Raw genomic sequence first — 22,111 nt, forward strand, 5'->3', positions numbered from 1 at the left:
AATTAAGAAAAAAGTGTGAAGCAATAAAAACATGTCTTATATTCTAGGTTCTTCAAAGTAGCCACCTTTTGCTTTGATTACTGCTTTGCACTCTTGTCTAGAATCTGTGCAGGGTACAATGAAATCTCAAGACTATCATCATTCTAGAGAGAAATGTGCTGTCCAGTGTCAGAAAGCTTGGTCTCAGTCACAGGTCATGGGTCTTGCAACAGGATAATGACCCAAAACACACAGCTAAAAACACCCAAGAATGGCTAAGAGGAAAACATTGGACTATTCTGAAGTGGTCGTCTATGAGTCCTGACCAAAATCCCATTGAGCATCTTTGGAAAGAGCTGAAACATGCCATCTGGAAAAGGCACCTTCAAACACGAGTCAACTGGAGCAGATTGCTCTTGAGGAGTGGACCAAAATACCTGTCGAGAGGTGCAGAAGCCTCTTTGACAGGTATAGGTATCGTTTGATTGCAGTGATTGCCTCAAAAGGGTGTGCAACAAAATATTAAGTCAAGGGTACCATCATTTCTGTCCAGGCCTATTTCATGAGTGTCTGACTTTCATTTGTTCATTTTCATAGATTTCTTATTTATTATTACCTTTGTCGAATTCAAGTTATTTCTGTGACCATTGTGGGTTTTTCTGTCATTAAACGAGGGACACCAACAATTTTGACCACGTGTGTACATTTACACATGTGTGTATATATATATATATATATATATATATATATACACTTTTTTGTTTATCATACAAAAGTATGGACCCATATATGAATATATATATATATACACATATATGCACTGTGTATATATACACATACACCCACACACCCTTTTTTTCCCTTCGTCATACATACTTTCCAGCTGTCCTGCCTAAGTGACTTCCTGAAGGAATGTTCATGCAATATAATGGCGCTAAATTGTAGTCTACAATAGACACACCGGCACTGAAATCATCATGAAGTACAAAACAGCACAGAGTTGTCGTACTAAAACAAGTCGCCACCAAATCATAAGTAAGTAATGTGTTGAGGATAAAGTTCACAGAGGACACCAGCTACCCATTACCTACCTTCTTTTATTCATGGTCAACATCTGAAACCAATAGGACAAAGGCAATGACAAGAAGAGTTCTCGAATATGCAGACCCATTTCAGGTTAATCATGTATATGACACAAATAGATGAAAAATCTAATTTATACATAACCACATGGAATCAATTTTGCGGCCATTTTTTTCTGGAAAGCCTAACATTTTGTATTGCATTTGCCAGTTAGTATTGCATTTAGAATAAATGTAAAAGCATAAAAAAAATAACAAAACTAAAGAGAACACAGTTTCCTGGGATTTGTCCTTTTTTGTTTTTGCTACAATGGCAATAACAATAATTAACACTTAAAAATAGGCATGCAAGGAAAGTAGAGTGCAATAAGATTCCTGCCTTGAGACATCGCAGTCGCAGTCTGGAAGCTCCGAATCCTCAATGCTGTCCTCTGCCATTTTATGTGAACCCAAATCAGCAATGGCTGCTGCCAGCACCATGAAAGTACTCATCAGGAAAAGCAAAACCATGAGCAAGTTAATGCCCACTGTCTAGTAACGACCCTCTCACTTCTGGGAGTAGAAGAGAAATGAGACCAGCGAACACCTACAACAGTCGGGAGGGACTGCAATGTGAGAACGAGCGTTTGGACAACTGGTCATGTTTCTATAAAAAGGATCCACTCAGGAGAATGTGGAGGATGTCTCCAGGAATGCCGTCTGCATACAGTATGTGATACGTTCTTGCAGTGCACACTGATATATAACAAATGTTTACATCCCAATTTACTATGCCAAATCAACTGCAGAACTACAGAACATGATATGCAATATACTGAGGCATAGAAGTGTGTAACCACACAGATATATCATACACGCTGTTTTACATATTACAGTGGTCAAGAAACTATGCAATCGAAAAAACCCAAATTCCAGCATTCCTGCAGCTGTTATGACATGCAGGTAGTAGTAGTTTGGAAAAAGTGGCAGAGCCTCAGGTTGTGAGATTAATGCCGTAGGTGGATTACACCTAAAGAACATGCATCCAAGAGCTAAAGCACTTCACAGAACCAGCGACAGCAGTAACTCAACCCCTTGTATAAGGCTTGATGGAAGTACAGAATACCTGAGATGCCCCACATTATTCACTTACCAAGTATCACTGTATATCAATACACGTCTAATGTGTAACTAAACAGATCCTTGCCTACAGCCAAGGACGTACAGCGTAACCAAGAGGCCTTGAGGATATTAAGGCCGCCATATCTTACTTTGTACTATTGCTCAGCAATATTATGGCCGCCATATCTTACTTTGTACTATTGCTCAGCAATATTATGGCCGCCATATCTTACGTTGTACTATTGCCCAGCCCCAACTGTCCCGGATTTAGCAGGACTCTCCAGGCACGTCAGAGTTTTGTCCTGACTTCTAATACTCACCTCTATCTGACGTTGCCATCCCTCCATGGCTCCTCCACCTTAGGGGGTGAGGCCGCATCTCTCTGCTTTGACATAAATTAAATAAACCATTTTTTTCTCTGATCTTCTCGAGACTTAAGGCCCCTTTACATTTAGCGATGCACCAGCGATCCCGACCATGATACGACCCGGTCAGGATCGCTGGTGCATCGCTAAATGGTCGCTAGTGAGCTGCTAAACAGGCAGATCTCACTAGCGATGCAGCAGCGGTCGGCAGCCGCACTTACCTTTCGGACGCGGCGAGGGTGTCCGTCTTCCGCCCGCGTCCATGGCTCGCTCGTCGGCGCCAGCAGGAAGCCGACGACGAGAAATGGACCAGGCCGATCTCGCGCGATCAGCGATAACCAGCGGGGGAGCTGGTCGGAGGTAAATATCACATGTAGCGATATCGCTAGCAATATCGCTACTGCTTTACAAAATTGGTGACGCCTTAGCGATATTGCTAGCGATATCGCTATGTGTAAAGCCCCTTAAAATTCAGGATCTCATGTAGCAGCTCCAGCTGTGAGTCACAGCCCACAACAATAAACATTGGAGAATTTGGTGATCTTGAGCTGTATTGCCAGCAGGGAGCCCAGAAGCGGATTATAGTGGTGCATAGATACACATTGTACATAGCAGTGTATTTCTATGTCCCTGTATTCTATAGGTGAAGAAAAAAATCCAATTTTTTTCCTGCTAAACTACTAAAAATAATTAAATTTTTTTTTTTATTTTATCTTTTTGGGGAGCCTCCCTGGGACTTGAACCTACAACTTCTATATTTGCAGGTAATAGTTAAAGCCTTCAAACACAGGCTCCAGTAACATCACTGAAAGAATTTTCTATACTTTATCTGTATTGCAACCACTGGGGTCGTTATTAGACAGTGGGCAGTAACTTGCTCATAGTTTTGCCTTTAATACTTTCATGTTGGTGGCAGCCATTGTTGATTTGGGTTCACATAAGATGGCAGAGAACAGGAATGAAGATTCGGAGCTTCCACACTATGGCCGGGTTCACAATTGCGAGTGTGATGCGAGAAACTCACGTAAGTCTCTCGCATCAATACCCAACACTGCCGCCGGCACTCGGGACCGAAGCGTTCAGCTGCATAGAAATACATGCAGCCGCACACTCCGGTCCCGAGTGTCGGCGGCTGTGCCGGGTATTGATGCCAGAGACTCGCACGAGTTTCTCGCATCACACTCGCAAGTGTGACCCCGGCCTAAATCTGAACACGGCCTTACAGACACAAAAAAAGCCAGATGTCATATAGTGAAGCTAAAGATGAGAAAGTTCTGGCTGCTCATAGTGTGAATGAAGGAACAAAAAATAAATCCAAAGGTCCTAACTAGAGATGAGTATCATGCACAGATGACACTGTTCCAGCCATGGCTAATCAAAACCTGTGCCGGGGATGCCGAAAGATATGAGTTGCTTGGTACAACTGATCTGGACTGGAGTCCAGTGAATCGATCCGCTCATCTCTAGTCTCAACTGTTCCGGATACAGCGGACAGTCCCGGATTTGGGTCTATGCCATGCGATCTCCGGTGTCTGCTGAATGCCACAGCAAACACCAACTCCACGTTACTTGCTTTGCTTGGCGCCTGTTACCCATGTGAAGCGTGTGCTACCAGAATAAAGTATGCACGCAGCCGTATTGCTGCAGAGCATAAGGTCTAATGTCAAGTTTGCGCTTACATTCCATAACTAGATGATTAAAGGCAATCTGTCACCAGGTTTTTGCCACCCCATCTGATAACAGCATGATATATAGAGAGAGACCCTGATTCCGACAATGTATCTCTTTTGCACCACCGACCCGTTTTATGCAAAACAATTTTTTCACACTGGGGAGAGGGGTGGTGGAAGGGGATGATCACACGAATAACAAAACACGATAGAGTGCATATTGTATGATGTAATTATTACATTTATAACGTAAAAGTGACTCAAATCACCAAAAGGCAGAATCGGTGGAAGCACTGAGCTTGTTTCCTTGCAATGAGACGGTGCCATCGAGGGGTGAAGGGTTAGCATAGGGGCTTAATTTATAAGTGCATAAAAAAAACTGAGACTGAGTGTGCAAGTGCGGAAAAGAGGCACAGATGGAAGTGCTAACTTTTCCAAATAATACACCCTGTAGACTGCGATAGTCAATAAAATGGAAATAAAACAAAAATGAATATGTTTTTATTATTTCTGCCTGGCCTGATCCACACCCTTTCATGGTTAGAATTAGTAACAATAAAAAAAACAAAGCAGACACACGTGCTGCGCTACAACTCTGTCTCTGTAGAAATGAAGGACATGACACAAGCATTAAGTGTCAACCCAGCACAGATGGTGTGAGCGAGCCCTGGACATAGCAAAGTAATGAAGGAAAACACGGCCAAGGGAAAGGCAGACTGCTCACCTCGCTGACACAGAAAGCAGCTGAAGCTGGCTCACCCGAGTTTGTCACTTGACACTACGGTAATAAGCAGCATGTTGTCCTACTGCTCACAACTTTCCCACTACTTGTAATTAATGGAGGGCACTGGCTATCATTGAGGAGATACAGCAATTAATGGAGTCTTATTCATAAGCAGTGCACCATGGGAAATAACGTATGTAAATCAGGTCTCCTCTGGAAGAAAGAAAACTTATCCATAGGAGCCACACCAGGGATTTCTCATCTCTGAATGACGTCTTAGGCCTCTTTCACACTTCAGTTATTTGCATCAGTTAAAATCCGCCAAAAAGGCAGACAAGCGGATCCGTTCTCAACTGATGTGAACGGATGGCAAAGGATCCGTTTTTAGACGGATCCTGAAAATGAGGAAATTTAAAGGAACCGCAGGGAGAGAGGGAGAGAGAGAGAGAGAGGGAAGGAGAGGGAGAGGGGGAGGGGGAGAGGGAGGGGGAGAGGGAGAGGGAGAGAGAGAGAGAATTTTTTTTTGTCCGGCACCCAGACAGATTTTGGGGTTAATTCAGTGTCTGGAGGATCCGCCGGACAAAAAAACTTTGCAAGCTCCGTTTGGAAATCTTTGAGGATGTTGACGGACACTAACATTGTGTAACAATGAAAGTCAATGGGGAAAAAAACGGATCCGCAAAGAAAAATGGCGGATCCGTTTTTTTTTTCAAAATTGGCGGATCTTGACTGATTGTCAAAAACGGAAGTGTGAAAGAGGCCTTACCAAACAGATGTAAAGATGTTGGTCACTGTACATTTATTTTAACAAATGTGTTACAGATTCACAGGTTCTGCTCCTCCCCGCAGACTGCCCAGCTCTTCTGTCCTCAAAATGGACGTAGGGACTAGTGACCAGACCTGTCCATCAGACTCTGCCAATTGAAAAATAGCTTTCCTAGGTCAGGTGTTTTTAAATTGGAGGAGGCTGGTAGACAGGTTTGGTCACATGCTCCCCCATCAGTAGTCATTTTGTGGACAGGAGAGCTGTGAAGTCTTCCTCACAGACTACAACATGTATAGGAGGAGAGACTAATACTTATATACTTATATATTAGTAACTAAGACAAAGTCAAGTCCTCTACACATTTGCTGATATAAAGGAAAAGTATCCAACCCTTTTAATTGAACAAGCCCACAGCTTAAGGAAGCACTCATCCTCCCATCAAAGTTGTTTTGCTTTTAATATATTGCAATCATCATATTACTTAGCACTGTGCACTTACAATTGCTCATTTTACCTTTCTACCCAGCTAATTCTTCTCTTCCCTCTGCTCTATGTAGAAACAGGTAGTCTCTTGTCCTTGTATTTATCATTAAACTCTTCAACTCCTGACCCAGCTCCTCCCTACTCCCCCTGCCAGGGACAGTTGCAGTGACTGATGAGTCATACAGGGAAAAATGACCTACATAAAGCTTAGAAGGATTCAGCTGGTCAGTATTTAATCATATGATGTCATAAACCTAGTAGAAAACAAAAGAATTAGCTAGGGAGAAGGGTAAAATGAGCAATTGTAAGTACACAATTATATATAATATGAGTTTTGCAATATAGTAAACTGATGTTAGTGCATCTTTAAGAGGGCTGTCCAAACTTTACATCCCATTGACAGCCTGTGATCGGCTTATTCCCATAGGTCCGGCTGCTGCATTGTATACAGGATTCAAGAATATCTGAATCCCTGACCTTAATAATGCAGAAGATCGATTTTGTGCTCTGTCTAACCTGCATCATTAAAATCAATGGCCCCCTTGGCAGATACACTTTCCAGGGCTTTAGATGGAAAGTGTATTCATATGACTGGGTGGTAACGTAATACGCGGTCACTCCAAGTTCACCAGAGAGAAACAGTGATTTAAAGTGTCTCTCTGCTCTTCACAATTAGGGTCCTGAGGAAGGAATGCTTCTCTAAGACATCTATACGCAGGTACAGATGTAAAATAGTATGCCTTACCTTGCACCAATAAGGTCTAAGAGATGTTGCCACCTGTCGTTAACTTTGCTTAGCTTGTACTCTATCTCTGAGGCCTTGCTCTCATGGCTGGCCTTGGCAAGTCTTTCTCCCATTTGCTGAAGTTGCATTTTATTGTCGCGGAAAACAGCAATTTCTTCCTGGTAATCCTATTTAGCACAAAAAACCGTGTTAGATTTTTCTTGTGAATTTAGTTATTGTTTAGATAACAGTGTACTATTGGTAAAGCTCGAAAATACATTTCTTATCAACTTTTTGGCCTTGATTCATTAAGACTAGTGTGCACACCAGTCTCAATAAAGAGGCATAGAGGAATAAGAGACCGATTCCAAGGTGCTCGAATCGTAATGAATCAGGTTGTTCTTACAAGTGGCATGTGTTTCCGTGGTAAGGTACGCCACGTCTGGTAAGGAAGTTAGTTGGGACTGGTGGGAACATGGCAAAAGTCTCAGCATTTTTTTGCAACATAATTTTTTTAACTTTTCAAATATTTTGATATTTCTGACCCTTTGTGTTGCTCTCTTTTCGGTCTGAATTGTTGTTTTTTGTTCATTCTGCCTCTCATATTATGATTAGAAAACAATCAAAAAATGTGATATACCCAAAAATCGTACCAATAAAAAATTCAACTAGTCCTGCAAAAAACTAGCCCAAGTTATTGTTCTCAAAATACGACTTTTTTATTGTAGAAAAATAGCAAAACATGGAAAACAATCTAAATTTTTTATCACTGTAATTATGCTGATCCAAAGGGTAACTTGGTGTTACCACTTATAACGCAGGGTGAACCACATAAAAAAAAAATGAGAACAATTTTTGAACTCCTGTATATTTGTTCATTCATAAATTCACAGTGGGGTGCAATTTCCAAAATGGGTTCAGTTTGGTGGTTTCTGCTTTTCTAGCGGCCTAGGAAAATGGAAATGGAGCCTGCGAACTAGGAACAAGGAACATGTGTGCTCCAAATGTCAAATAGCACTCTTGCTTTCCAAGTCCAGCCATGTGGCCAAGCAGTAGTATGAGACCACATGTAGGGTATCACCGCATTCAGGGGTAATTGTGTAACAAATTATTTTCACCTAATACTTTGTGAAAATGAAAAGTATGTGGCTAAAACAACATTTTTTATTTATCTTTGTGGCCCAACAGTATGAAATTTTGTGGGATACCAGTGGGGTCAACATTTTCACTACACCACTGGGTGAATTCATAGAGGGGTGTAGATTGTTAAATAGGGTCATTTTTGACAGGTTCTGCTATTACGACATGTCAGGGATGCTGCTAATGTGACATGGCACCTGCAGACCATTACTTCAAAATCTGCACTACAAAAAGGCACTCCTTCACTTCTGAGCAACAATCTCAAGAAGACAAGAGCGGCACCCCAGAAATACCTTCTCCAATGAAGCCAAAAAAAGAATGGAGATTCAATTACTCACATGGAGAGAGGCCAGACACAGACCAATAAATCACAAGGAACTCTAAACCCTTTCCATGCCACAAGAAACTTGCTAATTCATGAATGACCGTGAGGCTTTAAAGTGCACCTGTCACCTGTTTTGGCCGACATAAGATGTAGCCGCTGCCTTTCAGGGCTTATCTACAGCATTCTATAATGTTGTAGATAAGTCCCTGGTCCAACCTGCAAGATAAGAAAAATAAGTTTTATTATACTCACCAGGGTAGGTGGTCTGATGAGGTCCAGTCCGATGGGTGTCGCAGGTCCGGGGCCTCCGATTTTCTTGCGACGCCGTCCTTCTGGTTGCTTCTTCGCTCCTGGCATCGCGCTCCTGGGCAGGCGTACTTCCCTACCCTGTTGAGGGCAGAGCAAAGTACTGCAGTGCGCAGGTGCTGGGCCTCTCTGACCTTTCCCGGCGCCTGCGCACTGCAGTACTTTGCTCTGTCCTCAACAAGGCAGAGAAGTACGCCTGCGCAGGAGCGCAATGCCAGAAGAGATGAAGCAAGCAGGAGGGCAGTGTTGCAAAAATATGGGAGTTGCCAGACCCGGACCTGCGACACCCATCGGACCGGACCGTCCCCTGGGTGAGTATAATAAAACTTATTTTTCTTATCTTGCAGGTCGGATGGGGGGCTTATCTATAGCATTCTATAATGCTGTAGATAAGTCCTGAAAGGCAGTGGCCGCATCTTATAGCGGCCAAAACAGGTGACAGGTTCCCTTTAAAGAGTACCTGTGTTCAGCTAATCGCCACAATCTTCTAATCTCAAATGTAGCACAGATCCCAGTAGAATGACATTCATGACAATACAAGTGTATGGAGTGAGGCTGGGCCCATTATACGGCCTTGCCCACTAGATGGTTGAGCCCTCGCTCCATACATTTGCATGCAGTGAGGCCACGCCCACTAGACGGGCCCTGGGTGGGAGTATGTATATTGTTTACATACCATTTGGTCCCGGCTCAGAAACCGGCAAATCCTCGCAGTGCACATTGCGTGCGACGGGAGAATTCAGAAGCCTGCGGGCACACAGAGTGTCTGCAGACTTTTCATTTTAGACCAGACAACCGTTTTAACTAATTTTGCATGGTCTATTTCAATGGCATACAAATTCAAATATTAAAAATTATTAATTTTAATCAAATTTCAGATATTTCCATAAACACAAATAATATCTTCCTAAATTTACCACTAACAAAGTACAATGTGTCATGAAAAAAACAATTCCAAAATCTTAAGGGAACCTGTCAGCAGGTTTTTAGACCCTAAACTGACATCATCTATTGTAAAGGATTTAATATGCAAAGACTATACGTCTGTACCATTGTATTATATATCCATTTCGCCATTCTCTAGAAATCCAGCAGTGAAAGTTTACTAAAATGAGCTTGAAAGTGCAGTGGACTTGGCCTGCACTCATTCTCCTCCTGACAGTTCACTCTTCTCTATGACCTGTTCCTCCGAACAAGATCTCGCACAGGAGCCATCATTAGTGGGTCAGTACATGCACAGATCAATAGTTTGGCTCTCACAACATCATCAGGACCTTACTGCACATGTGCCCTCTCCTGTGTGAGATCTCGGGTGGGAAAGCAGGATACAGAGAAAGTGACAGTGATCTGTTATGATTGAGTCACCGTAGGAGGCAAAAATAGAAATGCTAGCTAAGTCCAGAAAACCAGAGAAGTTGGCAGCTATCGGATTGCAGACCCCTGAACCTATCAACACAACTAGCAGTAGCCGTGGGGGGCTCCTACGATGCCCTAGGCCCCTCGATCACAGCCGGAGGACTACATAGCCTAAAGACAGAAAGGGAAATCTAAACTGCCCCAGAGCAGACCCCAAAGCAAAAGGCAGCCCCCCACATATAATGACGGTGAAGCAAGAAGAAAGAACAAAACACAGACAGAAAGTTAGACTGAGCAAAGATGGGGCCCAAGCTAGCTTAGATAGGAAAGGACAGGAAGGCTGCTGTCTGCAATCCGTGAAAAACCCTATGAAAATAAGAGCCAAGAAACTGACAGTAAAAAAGGCCCTGAAGACGCTAGGCTTCAAAAAAGGCTATGTCAGTACTCAGGAATATTCTGAAGACAGAGCAACAGGCGAAAGGAGATTCAGCTCACCCCAGCAGGGAATGGCAGAATCCAGAAAAGCAAGGAAAACAAAACACAATGCAAAAAGGCAAAGCAGAAATCTTAGCTTTAGATGAGCAGGAATCAGACTGGTTTCCTAGAAGTCCACAGAGAAATCACCCGCAGGGCAGAAGGGTGTCGGCAGCCTTATATCCAGTCACTAACTCCACTCAGCCAGTCATCATCATCAGCCCCAGGTGTTTGACAATCAGGCTCACTACCTTTCTTCACCAGAAGAGGGAGTTCCTCGGGCCTCAGTAGTGAAGGGGAAAATGAACTCACAACAGTGATCTGTCAGTCACAGACAGGAGGTGGTAGGACAAAGAGGGAGAAAGGCCGAGAGCTGTTAGTGAAGGACAACACCCCTGCTCTTGCAGCACATTTGTATAAATATTCACTGATGGATTTCTACAAAACGGAAAAACAATGCAAAGGTACAGACATAATCAACATTTCAAATGCTTTAGATAGATAACATTGGTTTAGGGTTCCCTTAAAAATATCAAAGGATATTTTTTGCTTAAGCAATTAGTCAAACATTGCGACTACATTAATTTTCCTTGAACAGGTTATTCTGGGGGAAATTGGCTGCCGTTTAGGTCCTACTATGGCAAGCGATCACGAGCCCCCCATTTGCTGACTACAGATTGCTGTACCTGGCCGTCTTGCATTTGATGACTGGATCTCAAGTATGAAATTCCTGTGAGTTTTTATTCCACTAACGGCAATATATTATGGCTGCCAGAAGGAAATTGTGTACGTTTTATCCAGAGGTGGATTTAGTTGACCGTCTGATATTTCTCGAATGATAATGAGGTAGTACCTTTCGGAGTTTGTCAATCATTTCTTCAATGCTGATGTCCCCATTCTGAGAGACTTTGCTTTCCATCTGTGTCAGCCACTCGCACAGTTCCTTATTCTTTTCATTGAAGATGGCCCACTCATTAAGCCTCTCGCTGACTTGTTGCCGACGTACGGAGACCTTCAATTACAGAACACAGAGGTGAAGCTGACAAGCTATTTTTTGCTTTCCAAAACAAGGGGTTAAAGTGATGTTCTGAAAAAAAAAAATCCTGGACCCAGCACGTCACCTAACACCTACTAAAACACATTCATGGAGCCATCAGTAAGGGCAGCAAGAATGGGACCATTAGGTGAGCAGACATATCCTCCGCTAGGTTCTCAGAAGAGAGTGCCTCTGACATGTGCGGATTCTAGACATTTCCTGCTAGTTTCACCTCAGTAACGAAGACAGGAAACCATCACGTTATTCTACATCACTGTCACTTCCTGGGGACAGTAAACTGGCAGAATGCAGACTTACAATCTAATATAAAAGGTGGGAAGTGCAGGCCTGCAGGGTGCTATTCACACGTAACCTGCCTTTGGTAGCTCACATGCACCGGTCAGCCACAGACCAAGCCTCTGTTCCAGGGCGCAGATGCCTCCGCATGGTCATTAGTCCCACTTCCAACACATCATTTAAAACTGACTGTTCACTTGCTGCATGATATATCCCATGACTTGCCATTGTCACTAGACAATCCATACCATTCACTTAACCCATTATGATACGGATGATTAATGTATGCCTAGTATGCGTATGGCTAGCTTTGTCTTACGTGGGCATAATAAGAATGCTATGATTTTCACGTCCATAACACAGACACTTAGGGTTCACTTTTCAGAAAAGATTTTTTTTCTATAAGCCTTGTAAGTAGAAAAAAACAAATAGTGTTTTACTCAAACTGCCTTGGTCCAGCTGTGAGTTTCTGCTGCGGTTCCCGGTGTCTGTACTCTGACGGAGCTGTCAATAACTACTGATATCAGTGTCTCAGAGAAGCGGCGCTCAGTTACTGGCTGCAGCGCTGTCAATGTGACGTTAACACTGCAGACAACAATGTGAGCAGCAAAGGAAACTCTGGACCTGGGGAAGGTGAGTAAAGACATTTTGTTTTTTTACTTCTAACTGAGCTTATTGGAAAAACATTTCTGAAAGGAGACAGCCTTTTCAAGAATAAAATAACAAACTAAGGATCACATAAGAAACAGTAACATTCTGGTGCTCCCTTCTGGCCCATGCATATAATTTACTGCCTCCAATGGTGAGAAGCGGTATTGCTAGTGCCGAAGTAATAAGAAGGCACCCCAATAAGAAGGAAATCATGAGGCAAGTGCATTGAGGATTCCCTATATTAGCCTAATTTTTGCAATGCACAGTGAAACATTGTTATTAACCCTTCACTCACCGTTACAGGGAAACATTTACCTTGTGTTTTAGTAACAGAAACAACGTTTTTCAATCCTTATTTTACTGTAAGGATTAATCAGGTGCAGTTTATATTCTATGATTAAGCTGCCGCTTTAACATGCTGTCTCCGCACATTCATCCACATGGCCTTCGATGAGAGAGCAGGTTTGCTAATCCACCAATCTAATTACCTGATGGCAAAGCTCTTCCCACTGTCTCTGCAACAATTCAATGCGTTCATTAAGAATGGATATATCATCTGCATTGATGAAGGGGGAAAACGAGTTCTTGAGTTCTGTTAAATGAGCAAGATCTTCAACCCATCCTTCAACTGCATTTTCAAGCTCCTACAGAGAAAAAAGTTATGGTGACCAAACTGATAAAATGTAGGTAAAGAAAAAGCTTTCATGGTGATTGCAATACCCTGGATCTGTGATGGCGAACCTATGACACGCGTGTCAGCACAGACACACATGGCCATTTACGATGACACGCGGCCGCATACAGAGAAGTATGTGTCGGCCGCATGCCGAGAAGGGTGTTTCATCCTCGGCTCCTGTACGGCCAGGTACAGTAGCCGAGGATAGAGATGGGCGAACCCGAACAGTAAAGTCGGGTTCGGCTGTCATGTTCTTGGCAGCGCGGCAAACACAGCTTCTGAGCGGCAGTGAAATCATCTCCGCCAGTCAGACAGCCGCTGTTCCCACACTGCCAAATTACAGCGTGAGCGCTCAGCTGCGATCAGATGAATAAAGTTTACCTCCAGTCACAGGTGTCAGCTGATGGAACTACAGCTCCCATCATCTGACACCTGCTGACGCTAATAACAGTGAGAGCAGGAGCGGTGGATGGGAGTATTCATCAGCCGAATTTTAAAATAAAACCTGCGTGGGCTATTTTTGATAACCACCCAGGAAAACTCACAACTGGGGGCTGCAACACTCAGCTGTCAGCGTTAGCAAGGCTGGTTTTCAGGAATAGAGGCGTCCCCATGCTGTTTAATTATTTAAACAAATCATTTTAAAAAACGGCATGAGGTCCTCCCCATTTTTGACAACCAGCCTTGCTAAAGCTGACAGCAGAGGGCTTGTATTCTCAGGCTGGTAAGGGCCATGGATATTGACCCCCCCAGCCTAAAAATAGCAGCCCGCAACTGCCCATAAAAGGCGCATCTATTAGAGCAGAGGTCTCAAACACGCGGGCCGCATGCGACCCCTGAGGCAGGCATCTGCGGCCCGGGAACCACATGTCTCACTCCCTGAGTCAGGGGGAAGGCACGATGGCTGTTCTGTGTGCACACTCTGAACAGGACCTGGGATGAGGTCACAGGAGGGGGAGGAGTCAGGGGTCACATGATCAGGGGTCTCCATGTATGCAAGATGCTGCTGTCTGTGCTGGTTGTCATGGTGCTGGATGAGGGGAAGTTTCTGTGTGGGGTCAGAAGGGGTTTACAGGGTGGATGTAGCAGAGCTGTGTGTGTATGAGGTGTGCGGAGCTGTGTGTACAAGGTGTATGGAGCAGAGCCATGCGGTGTATGTACAGAGCCGCATGTGAACCAGGTGTATGGAGCAGAGCCGTGTGTGTACGAGGTGTGCGGAGCGGAGTCATGTGTGTACAGAATGGAGCAAAGCAATGTGTGTACGAGGTGTACAGAGCGGAGCCGTGTGTGTATGAGGTGTGCGGAGCTGCGTGTGCACAAGGTGTGCGGAGCAGAGCCGTGTGTGTATGAGGTGTACGGAGCAGAGACGTGTGTGTACGAGGTGTATGGAGCGGAGCCGTGTGTGTACGAGGTGTACGGAGCGGAGCCGTGTGTGTACGAGGTGTACGGAGCGGAGCCGTGTGTGTACGAGGTGTACGGAGCGGAGCCGTGTGTGTACGAGGTGTACGGAGCGGAGCCGTGTGTGTACGAGGTGTACGGAGCGGAGCCGTGTGTGTACGAGGTGTACGGAGCGGAGCCGTGTGTGTACGAGGTGTACGGAGCGGATCCGTGTGTGTACGAGGTGTACGGAGTTGAGCCGTGTGTGTACAGATCGGAGCAGAGCTGTGTGTGTACGAGGTGTACAGAGCAGAGCCGTGTGTTTACGAGGTGTACGGAGCGGAGCCGTGTGTGTATGAGGTGTACGGAGCGGAGCCGTGTGTGTATGAGGTGTACGGAGCGGAGCCGTGTGTACGAGGTGTACGGAACGGAGCAGTGTGTGTACAAGGTGTACGGAGCGGAGCTGTGTGTACGAAGTGTACAGAGCAGAGCCGCATGCGAACGAGGTGTATGGCGCAGAGCCGCCTGTGTACGAGGTGTGCGGAGCGGAACCGTGTGTGTACGAGGTGTATGGAGAGGAGCCGTGTGTGTACGAGCTGTGCGGAGCCGCATGTGTACGAGGTGTACGGAGCAGAGCTGTGTGTGTACGAGGTGTACGGAGCGGAGGCGTGTGTGTACGAGGTGTACGTAGCGGGGGCGTGTGTGTACGAGGTGTACGGAGCGGAGCCGTGTGTGTACGAGGTGTACGGAGTGGAGCCGTGTGTGTACGAGGTGTATTAAGTTTGAAAGGAATGCGGCCCCCCAGCTCAAATTTTTTTTTATGTGCGGCCCATTTACTCTGCAGAGTTTGAGACCCCTGTATTAGCGGTTACCAGCAATCACATTACCACAGCAACCATCATCCAATCTACTGTTCTGAGGTGTCATGGATTTCAAATTGACCATCATTACTGAGATAAGTGATGAGGAGGCTGGGAGAGGCGAGGGCCTGTGCTATGGGTGCCGTTTCCCTCCATTAGAAATAACGGCATCCATCTTAATTTACATAGGGAGCGCCATCTTGCAGCTAGTGCAGACTCCATTTCACCACTATTACTGTTGTGCATCCTTATTAATCCCTATTTCTGGTTCTTAACCCTGCCCTTTCCTAAAATACAGTCACGTGCCATCTTGTGGTCAGTTAGGCTAGTTAACCCCTAACTGCCTGCAGGGCTAACAGTCTATCTATAATTCTATGTTCTGTCACTGCCTTCCTGATGGAGAAGACAAAAAAAAACAAGGTTAAGGAATGGAAGTTTAACAAAAGTTAAATAATATCAATACCAACAAAAGAAACCGACTGACAGATGAACAAAGAAGTCTCTAAGCAGGTAAGTTAAATAATTAGTTTTTAGCTTATTAAATAGAGTTATATATTACAATGATACATTTTTGTTATTTAAACTATAAATATTGCGAAATTATGTTTTATTTCTTGAAGTGACAAGCCACCCGAGTTATGTTCGTTTTTTTTGACGAATTTTGACACACCAAGCTCAAAAGGTTGCCCATCACTGCCCTGGATCATGGAAATTACTCCACATAGCCTACTGCAAGTCCATAGGTCACCTGTAGGTAACAGGCTGTATGCTCTCCATGCACTGTCAGATGGCACTGTGGGGGGTGACTAATCAGTAACAATTCAGCTGCTGTGTCGCACTGGATCACACATCTGCCACCCGTGGGGTACAGTAGATTTTACTGGGGAAAGCTGTGCCCAGCAAGGCTTAAAGTGATACAAGAGGTCTTGAGTCCATGAAGATAAAGAGTTGCTCCGGAAACGTCCTCTAAGATGATCAGAAGCCTTATTATGTCATTTGGACACGGACCGTCATGAGAGAACCCCTTTAAGGGATAATAGCTCTTATTTTCATATTTACACAGCATAAATTTTAAGGTTTCAAAAGTATACTAAGAAGCCATAACTTTCTGTGAGTGCTGAATTACGGCTCCATAAACACTGCCGTGTATATCTTGTGAAGGATGGGATCTACCAGTCTATGGCTCTATTACAGCTTCCTTAGTCTGAGCAGGAGATGCTAGGCTTATGAGTGTCTGGGAAGAATTAACATGGTTTTCACACATTTGTAACCTCAAGTTCAGTGTTTGCAATGATATTCTGAAAATAAGTAGATGACTAAATCCAAGAAAAGAAAATCAGAACTTGTTGCATGTCTGAACACATCAAGATTTCTAGGGATATGTGCTAGTAGGAGTTTTTGATGGTAGTACAATATCTTTAACTATACTGTCAAGGGGTTACCGCAACAGAGAGCCAGAAGACCGCAGCGTCTGATTCCTCCTACTCCTGTGCTGAAAAGTAGCATTTCTCCTTTCTAAATGGTTTTAATTTATTTTGGTAGAACAGGGGTTAATTGACCACATTGGGAGCGCTGAGGAGTCTGAGCTCTCAGCTGAGCACAGTTGGCCACTCCTATCCCCCTTTATAATCTGGGTCCTGATTGAAACACATCGTCAGGGCTAGCTTATGCTGCATGGCTTGGAGGAGAGGTGGTTTAGTGGTTATATGAGGAGTTTGGAGGAGTTATCTGATACTGTTGCATTGGTTTGTGTGATAATTCCTTTCACTCCTCTTACTTTTTTTTTCCCGTCCTCCTTTCCCCGATGCATTCCTCCGAAATATGTGAGTGAATATTTGTATGCCTGGTATTTTCAGTTACTATTGTTCGTGTTGCCTTGTTTGTCGGGTTGGTGTACTGCGGTGAGCGGTAGCTCCCTTTTCCCTGGGTGGCGGAAGAGAACAGAGGGAGGGGTGATTCAGGAGATAAGGCAAGAATGGAGGCCCCAACATCTTCACCTTCAGTTGTATCTCGGGGAATATGGTAAGCTAGGGCGCCCCCTAGTGGTAGGGACAGGGAAGGAGCCCCTGGTCCCAGGTCACCCAACAGCTGAGTTGTGACATATACATTACATTTATTTAGCCCTTCCTCTTTCTATGGTACCTGTTATAATGATGAGCACCATCTTGCTCCTTCTTGTGGTACATGTACAAACAGCGTGGTCACTGATACAGGACATCAATCATGCAGAACAAAGAATTTGAGGACAAAATGTAAAGTAGCAAGGTATTTTATATTTTGCTGTTACTGGATTACAGAAAGGTGGAGATAGACTGCAACCTAAAGGCATTATACACAAGAAAAAAAAAGCCTGGTCTCGAACAGCTACTAGTCCATTCAATATACAGTATGTATGGGAACTGATATTGAAATCTTGCCCTTAGACATAACATTGCTTTGTGAATTCAGATTTCTAATAAGTGACTGATGGCAGCAATGTCAGGCAGAATTTTTCATATTACCAATTACCCTGGAGAAATAAGTATATAATGCAGTATGATGATATACCGATGCCTCCGCATATAATGCAGTATGATGATATACCGATGTCTCCGCATATAGTGCAGTATGATGATATACCGATGCCTCCGCATATAATGCAGTATGATGATATACCGATGCCTCCGCATATAATGCAGTATGATGATATACCGATGCCTCCGCATATAGTGCAGTATGATGATATACCGATGCCTCCGCATATAGTGCAGTATGATGATATACCGATGTCTCCGCATATAGTGCAGTATGATGATATACCGATGCCTCCGCATATAATGCAGTATGATGATATACCGATGCCTCCGCATATAATGCAGTATGATGATATACCGATGCCTCCGCATATAATGCAGTATGATGATATACCGATGCCTCTGCATATAATGCAGTATGATGATATACCGATGCCTCCGCATATAATGCAGTATGATGATATACCGATGCCTCCGCATATAGTGCAGTATGATGATATACCGATGCCTCCGCATATAATGCAGTATGATGATATACCGATGTCTCCGCATATAGTGCAGTATGATGATATACCGATGCCTCCGCATATAGTGCAGTATGATGATATACCGATGTCTCCGCATATAGTGCAGTATGATGATATACCGATGCCTCCGCATATAATGCAGTATGATGATATACCGATGCCTCCGCATATAATGCAGTATGATGATATACCGATGCCTCCGCATATAGTGCAGTATGATGATATACCGATGCCTCCGCATATAATGCAGTATGATGATATACCGATGCCTCCGCATATAATGCAGTATGATGATATACCGATGCCTCCGCATATAATGCAGTATGATAATAAACCGATGCCTCCGCATATAATGCAGTATGATGATATACCGATGCCTCCGCATATAATGCAGTATGATGATATACCGATGCCTCCGCATATAGTGCAGCATGATGATATACCGATGCCTCCGCATATAATGCAGTATGATGATATACCGATGCCTCCGCATATAATGCAGTATGATGATATACCGATGCCTCAGCATATAATGCAGTATGATGATATACCGATGCCTCCGCATATAATGCAGTATGATGATATACCGATGCCTCCGCATATAATGCAGTATGATGATATACCGATGCCTCCGCATATAATGCAGTATGATGATATACCGATGCTTCCGCATATAGTGCAGTATGATGATATACCGATGCCTCCGCATATAATGCAGTATGATGATATACCGATGCCTCCGCATATAATGCAGTATGATGATATACCGATGCCTCAGCATATAATGCAGTATGATGATATACCGATGCCTCCGCATATAATGCAGTATGATGATATACCGATGCCTCCGCATATAATGCAGTATGATGATATACCGATGCCTCCGCATATAATGCAGTATGATGATATACCGATGCCTCCGCATATAATGCAGTATGATGATATACCGATGCCTCCGCATATAATGCAGTATGATGATAAACCGATGCCTCCGCATATAATGCAGTATGATGATATACCGATGCCTCCGCATATAATGCAGTATGATGATATACCGATGCCTCCGCATATAATGCAGTATGATGATATACCGATGCCTCCGCATATAATGCAGTATGATGATATACCGATGCCTCCGCATATAGTGCAGTATGATGATATACCGATGCCTCCGCATATAATGCAGTATGATGATATACCGATGCCTCAGCATATAATGCAGTATGATGATATACCGATGCCTCCGCATATAATGCAGTATGATGATATACCGATGCCTCCGCATATAATGCAGTATGATGATATACCGATGCCTCCGCATATAATGCAGTATGATGATATACCGATGCCTCCGCATATAGTGCAGTATGATGATATACCGATGCCTCCGCATATAATGCAGTATGATGATATACCGATGCCTCCGCATATAATGCAGTATGATGATATACCGATGCCTCCGCATATAATGCAGTATGATGATATACCGATGCCTCCGCATATAATGCAGTATGATGATATACCGATGCCTCCGCATATAATGCAGTATGATGATATACCGATGCCTCCGCATATAATGCAGTATGATGATATACCGATGCCTCAGCATATAATGCAGTATGATGATATATCGATGCCTCCGCATATAGTGCAGTATGGTTATATATTGATGCCTCCGCATATAGTGCAGTATGATGATAAACCGATGCCTCCGCATATAATGCAGTATGATGATATACCGATGCCTCCGCATATAATGCAGTATGATGATATACCGATGCCTCCGCATATAATGCAGTATGATGATATACCGATGCCTCCGCATATAATGCAGTATGATGATATACCGATGCCTCCGCATATAATGCAGTATGATGATATACCGATGCCTCAGCATATAATGCAGTATGATGATATATCGATGCCTCCGCATATAGTGCAGTATGGTTATATATCGATGCCTCCGCATATAATGCAGTATGATGATATACCGATGCCTCCGCATATAATGCAGTATGATGATATACCGATGCCTCCGCATATAATGCAGTATGATGATATACCGATGCCTCCGCATATAATGCAGTATGATGATATACCGATGCCTCCGCATATAATGCAGTATGATGATATACCGATGCCTCCGCATATAATGCAGTATGATGATATACCGATGCCTCAGCATATAATGCAGTATGATGATATATCGATGCCTCCGCATATAGTGCAGTATGGTTATATATCGATGCCTCCGCATATAGTGCAGTATGATGATAAACCGATGCCTCCGCATATAATGCAGTATGATGATATACCGATGCCTCCGCATATAATGCAGTATGATGATATACCGATGCCTCCCACACATCATGAAGCCCACGCGCGCCTTGCTGCAGTACCGGAGAGCAATGCTTACCTTGCAGCGGATCTGTTCTGTATGCAGCTCATCATGGTGATCAGGGAGAGGCTGAAAGAGATTTTTCCTGAATGTTCTCAGTTTCTCCAAGGATTCTGCTATTCCCTTATCACACTTCTCCCAGTCCTGAAATTGCAGAGGTATAACGTTATCATTGTGTATATGTGATCCTGATCCTGCGAAGATTTTGTGCCTGTGCTCGGTCTCGAAGCGTGCACGTCAGAGGATCTACATAAGCAGAAAGCAATCTCTTGCAAGGTCAGGCTATTGAAAAATGAAAGTGCACATCAACTATATAGAATTGCTCGGCACACCATTTATCTGATATATTGTGGCGCAGCATATTTTTTAACAAATCACAGTAAAAAGAATATTTATTTTTTTTAATCCAAAAAAAATAAAATAATTTCAATGCTGAGCTACGCCACTCCTGTACGAATGTTAGGCAGTAATTGTCACAATGAGTTAGTGACGGAGCATCAGCTTGCACAATGCAGCACATGTACAATGCATGGAAATACTGATTGGCTTTCTACCAATTGCAATCCATTCGATTTCTATGAGAAAGGCTAGACACATACTTTTAACAGGAATGCGAGCTGCTTCTTCTGTTCTTCCAGTCTCACTGTGGTGGCCTTCCATCTCTCCTGAATGTCAATGAGTTCTGCCTGTAGGGAAGCCTCCGCCTCGCTGTCCGCAGAGAGCAGCAGCTGCTTCCCAGCCTCCACAGTGAGGATGTAGCTGCCTTGCTGCCTGTGGAGCACGCGATCTCGAAGCTGGAACAGGGAAAAATATTGCCTGTTAGTTTTATAGCGCTGACAAATTCCGTAGAGTTGTACTCAGGTTGTAATCACTTACACCACATACGTGTAACATTTGGCCAAAAGTATTGGGACACATCTTATTCATTGAGTTCAGGTTTTCATTTACTCCCATAAATATGATTTAAAATGAGAAAACACAATAGTTTGACAATAAATGGCTTCACCCAACCACTAACCATGAGTGGAGAAAAAGTTTTGGTGTTATCATTCATATTCTCTGGAAAAAGCCAAGAAAGCAAAAATTCTGCAAGTAAACTTTTGAACACAACTGTATGTTTCCAATTACCAATGCTGTAATAATAAACCACTTCTGAGTATATACAGTACATAGTTTTTCTTCAGCCCACAGATTGCCAAACATGGACAAATAAAAATAATTATGTATTATTAGGTATGGAAATATGGTTTTATGTGCTCTGTAATCCTTATTAGCGGGATA

The 22,111-nt window shown here is 43.6% G+C and overlaps 1 protein-coding gene across 5 annotated transcripts in view; it reads right to left on the reverse strand.

The window, feature by feature from the left end:
- The window catches only part of SYNE1 (spectrin repeat containing nuclear envelope protein 1), a 591,877-nt gene that overhangs the window by 67,451 nt on the left and 502,315 nt on the right, over positions 1–22,111 (reverse strand). For all 5 annotated transcript variants that reach the window (XM_073557690.1, XM_073557686.1, XM_073557687.1 and 2 more), the window contains 5 exons: positions 21,430–21,624; positions 20,849–20,974; positions 12,968–13,123; positions 11,349–11,507; positions 6,916–7,082 (listed from right to left, as the gene is read on the reverse strand). In XM_073557690.1, the coding sequence (XP_073413791.1) occupies positions 6,916–7,082; positions 11,349–11,507; positions 12,968–13,123; positions 20,849–20,974; positions 21,430–21,624 (803 nt within the window). The remainder of the gene's footprint in view (positions 1–6,915; positions 7,083–11,348; positions 11,508–12,967; positions 13,124–20,848; positions 20,975–21,429; positions 21,625–22,111) is intronic.

The sequence above is a fragment of the Dendrobates tinctorius genome, unplaced genomic scaffold, assembly GCF_039654945.1.
Source record: "Dendrobates tinctorius isolate UK_male_01 unplaced genomic scaffold, ASM3965494v1 ptg000250l, whole genome shotgun sequence".
NCBI classification, from domain to species: domain Eukaryota; kingdom Metazoa; phylum Chordata; class Amphibia; order Anura; family Dendrobatidae; genus Dendrobates; species Dendrobates tinctorius.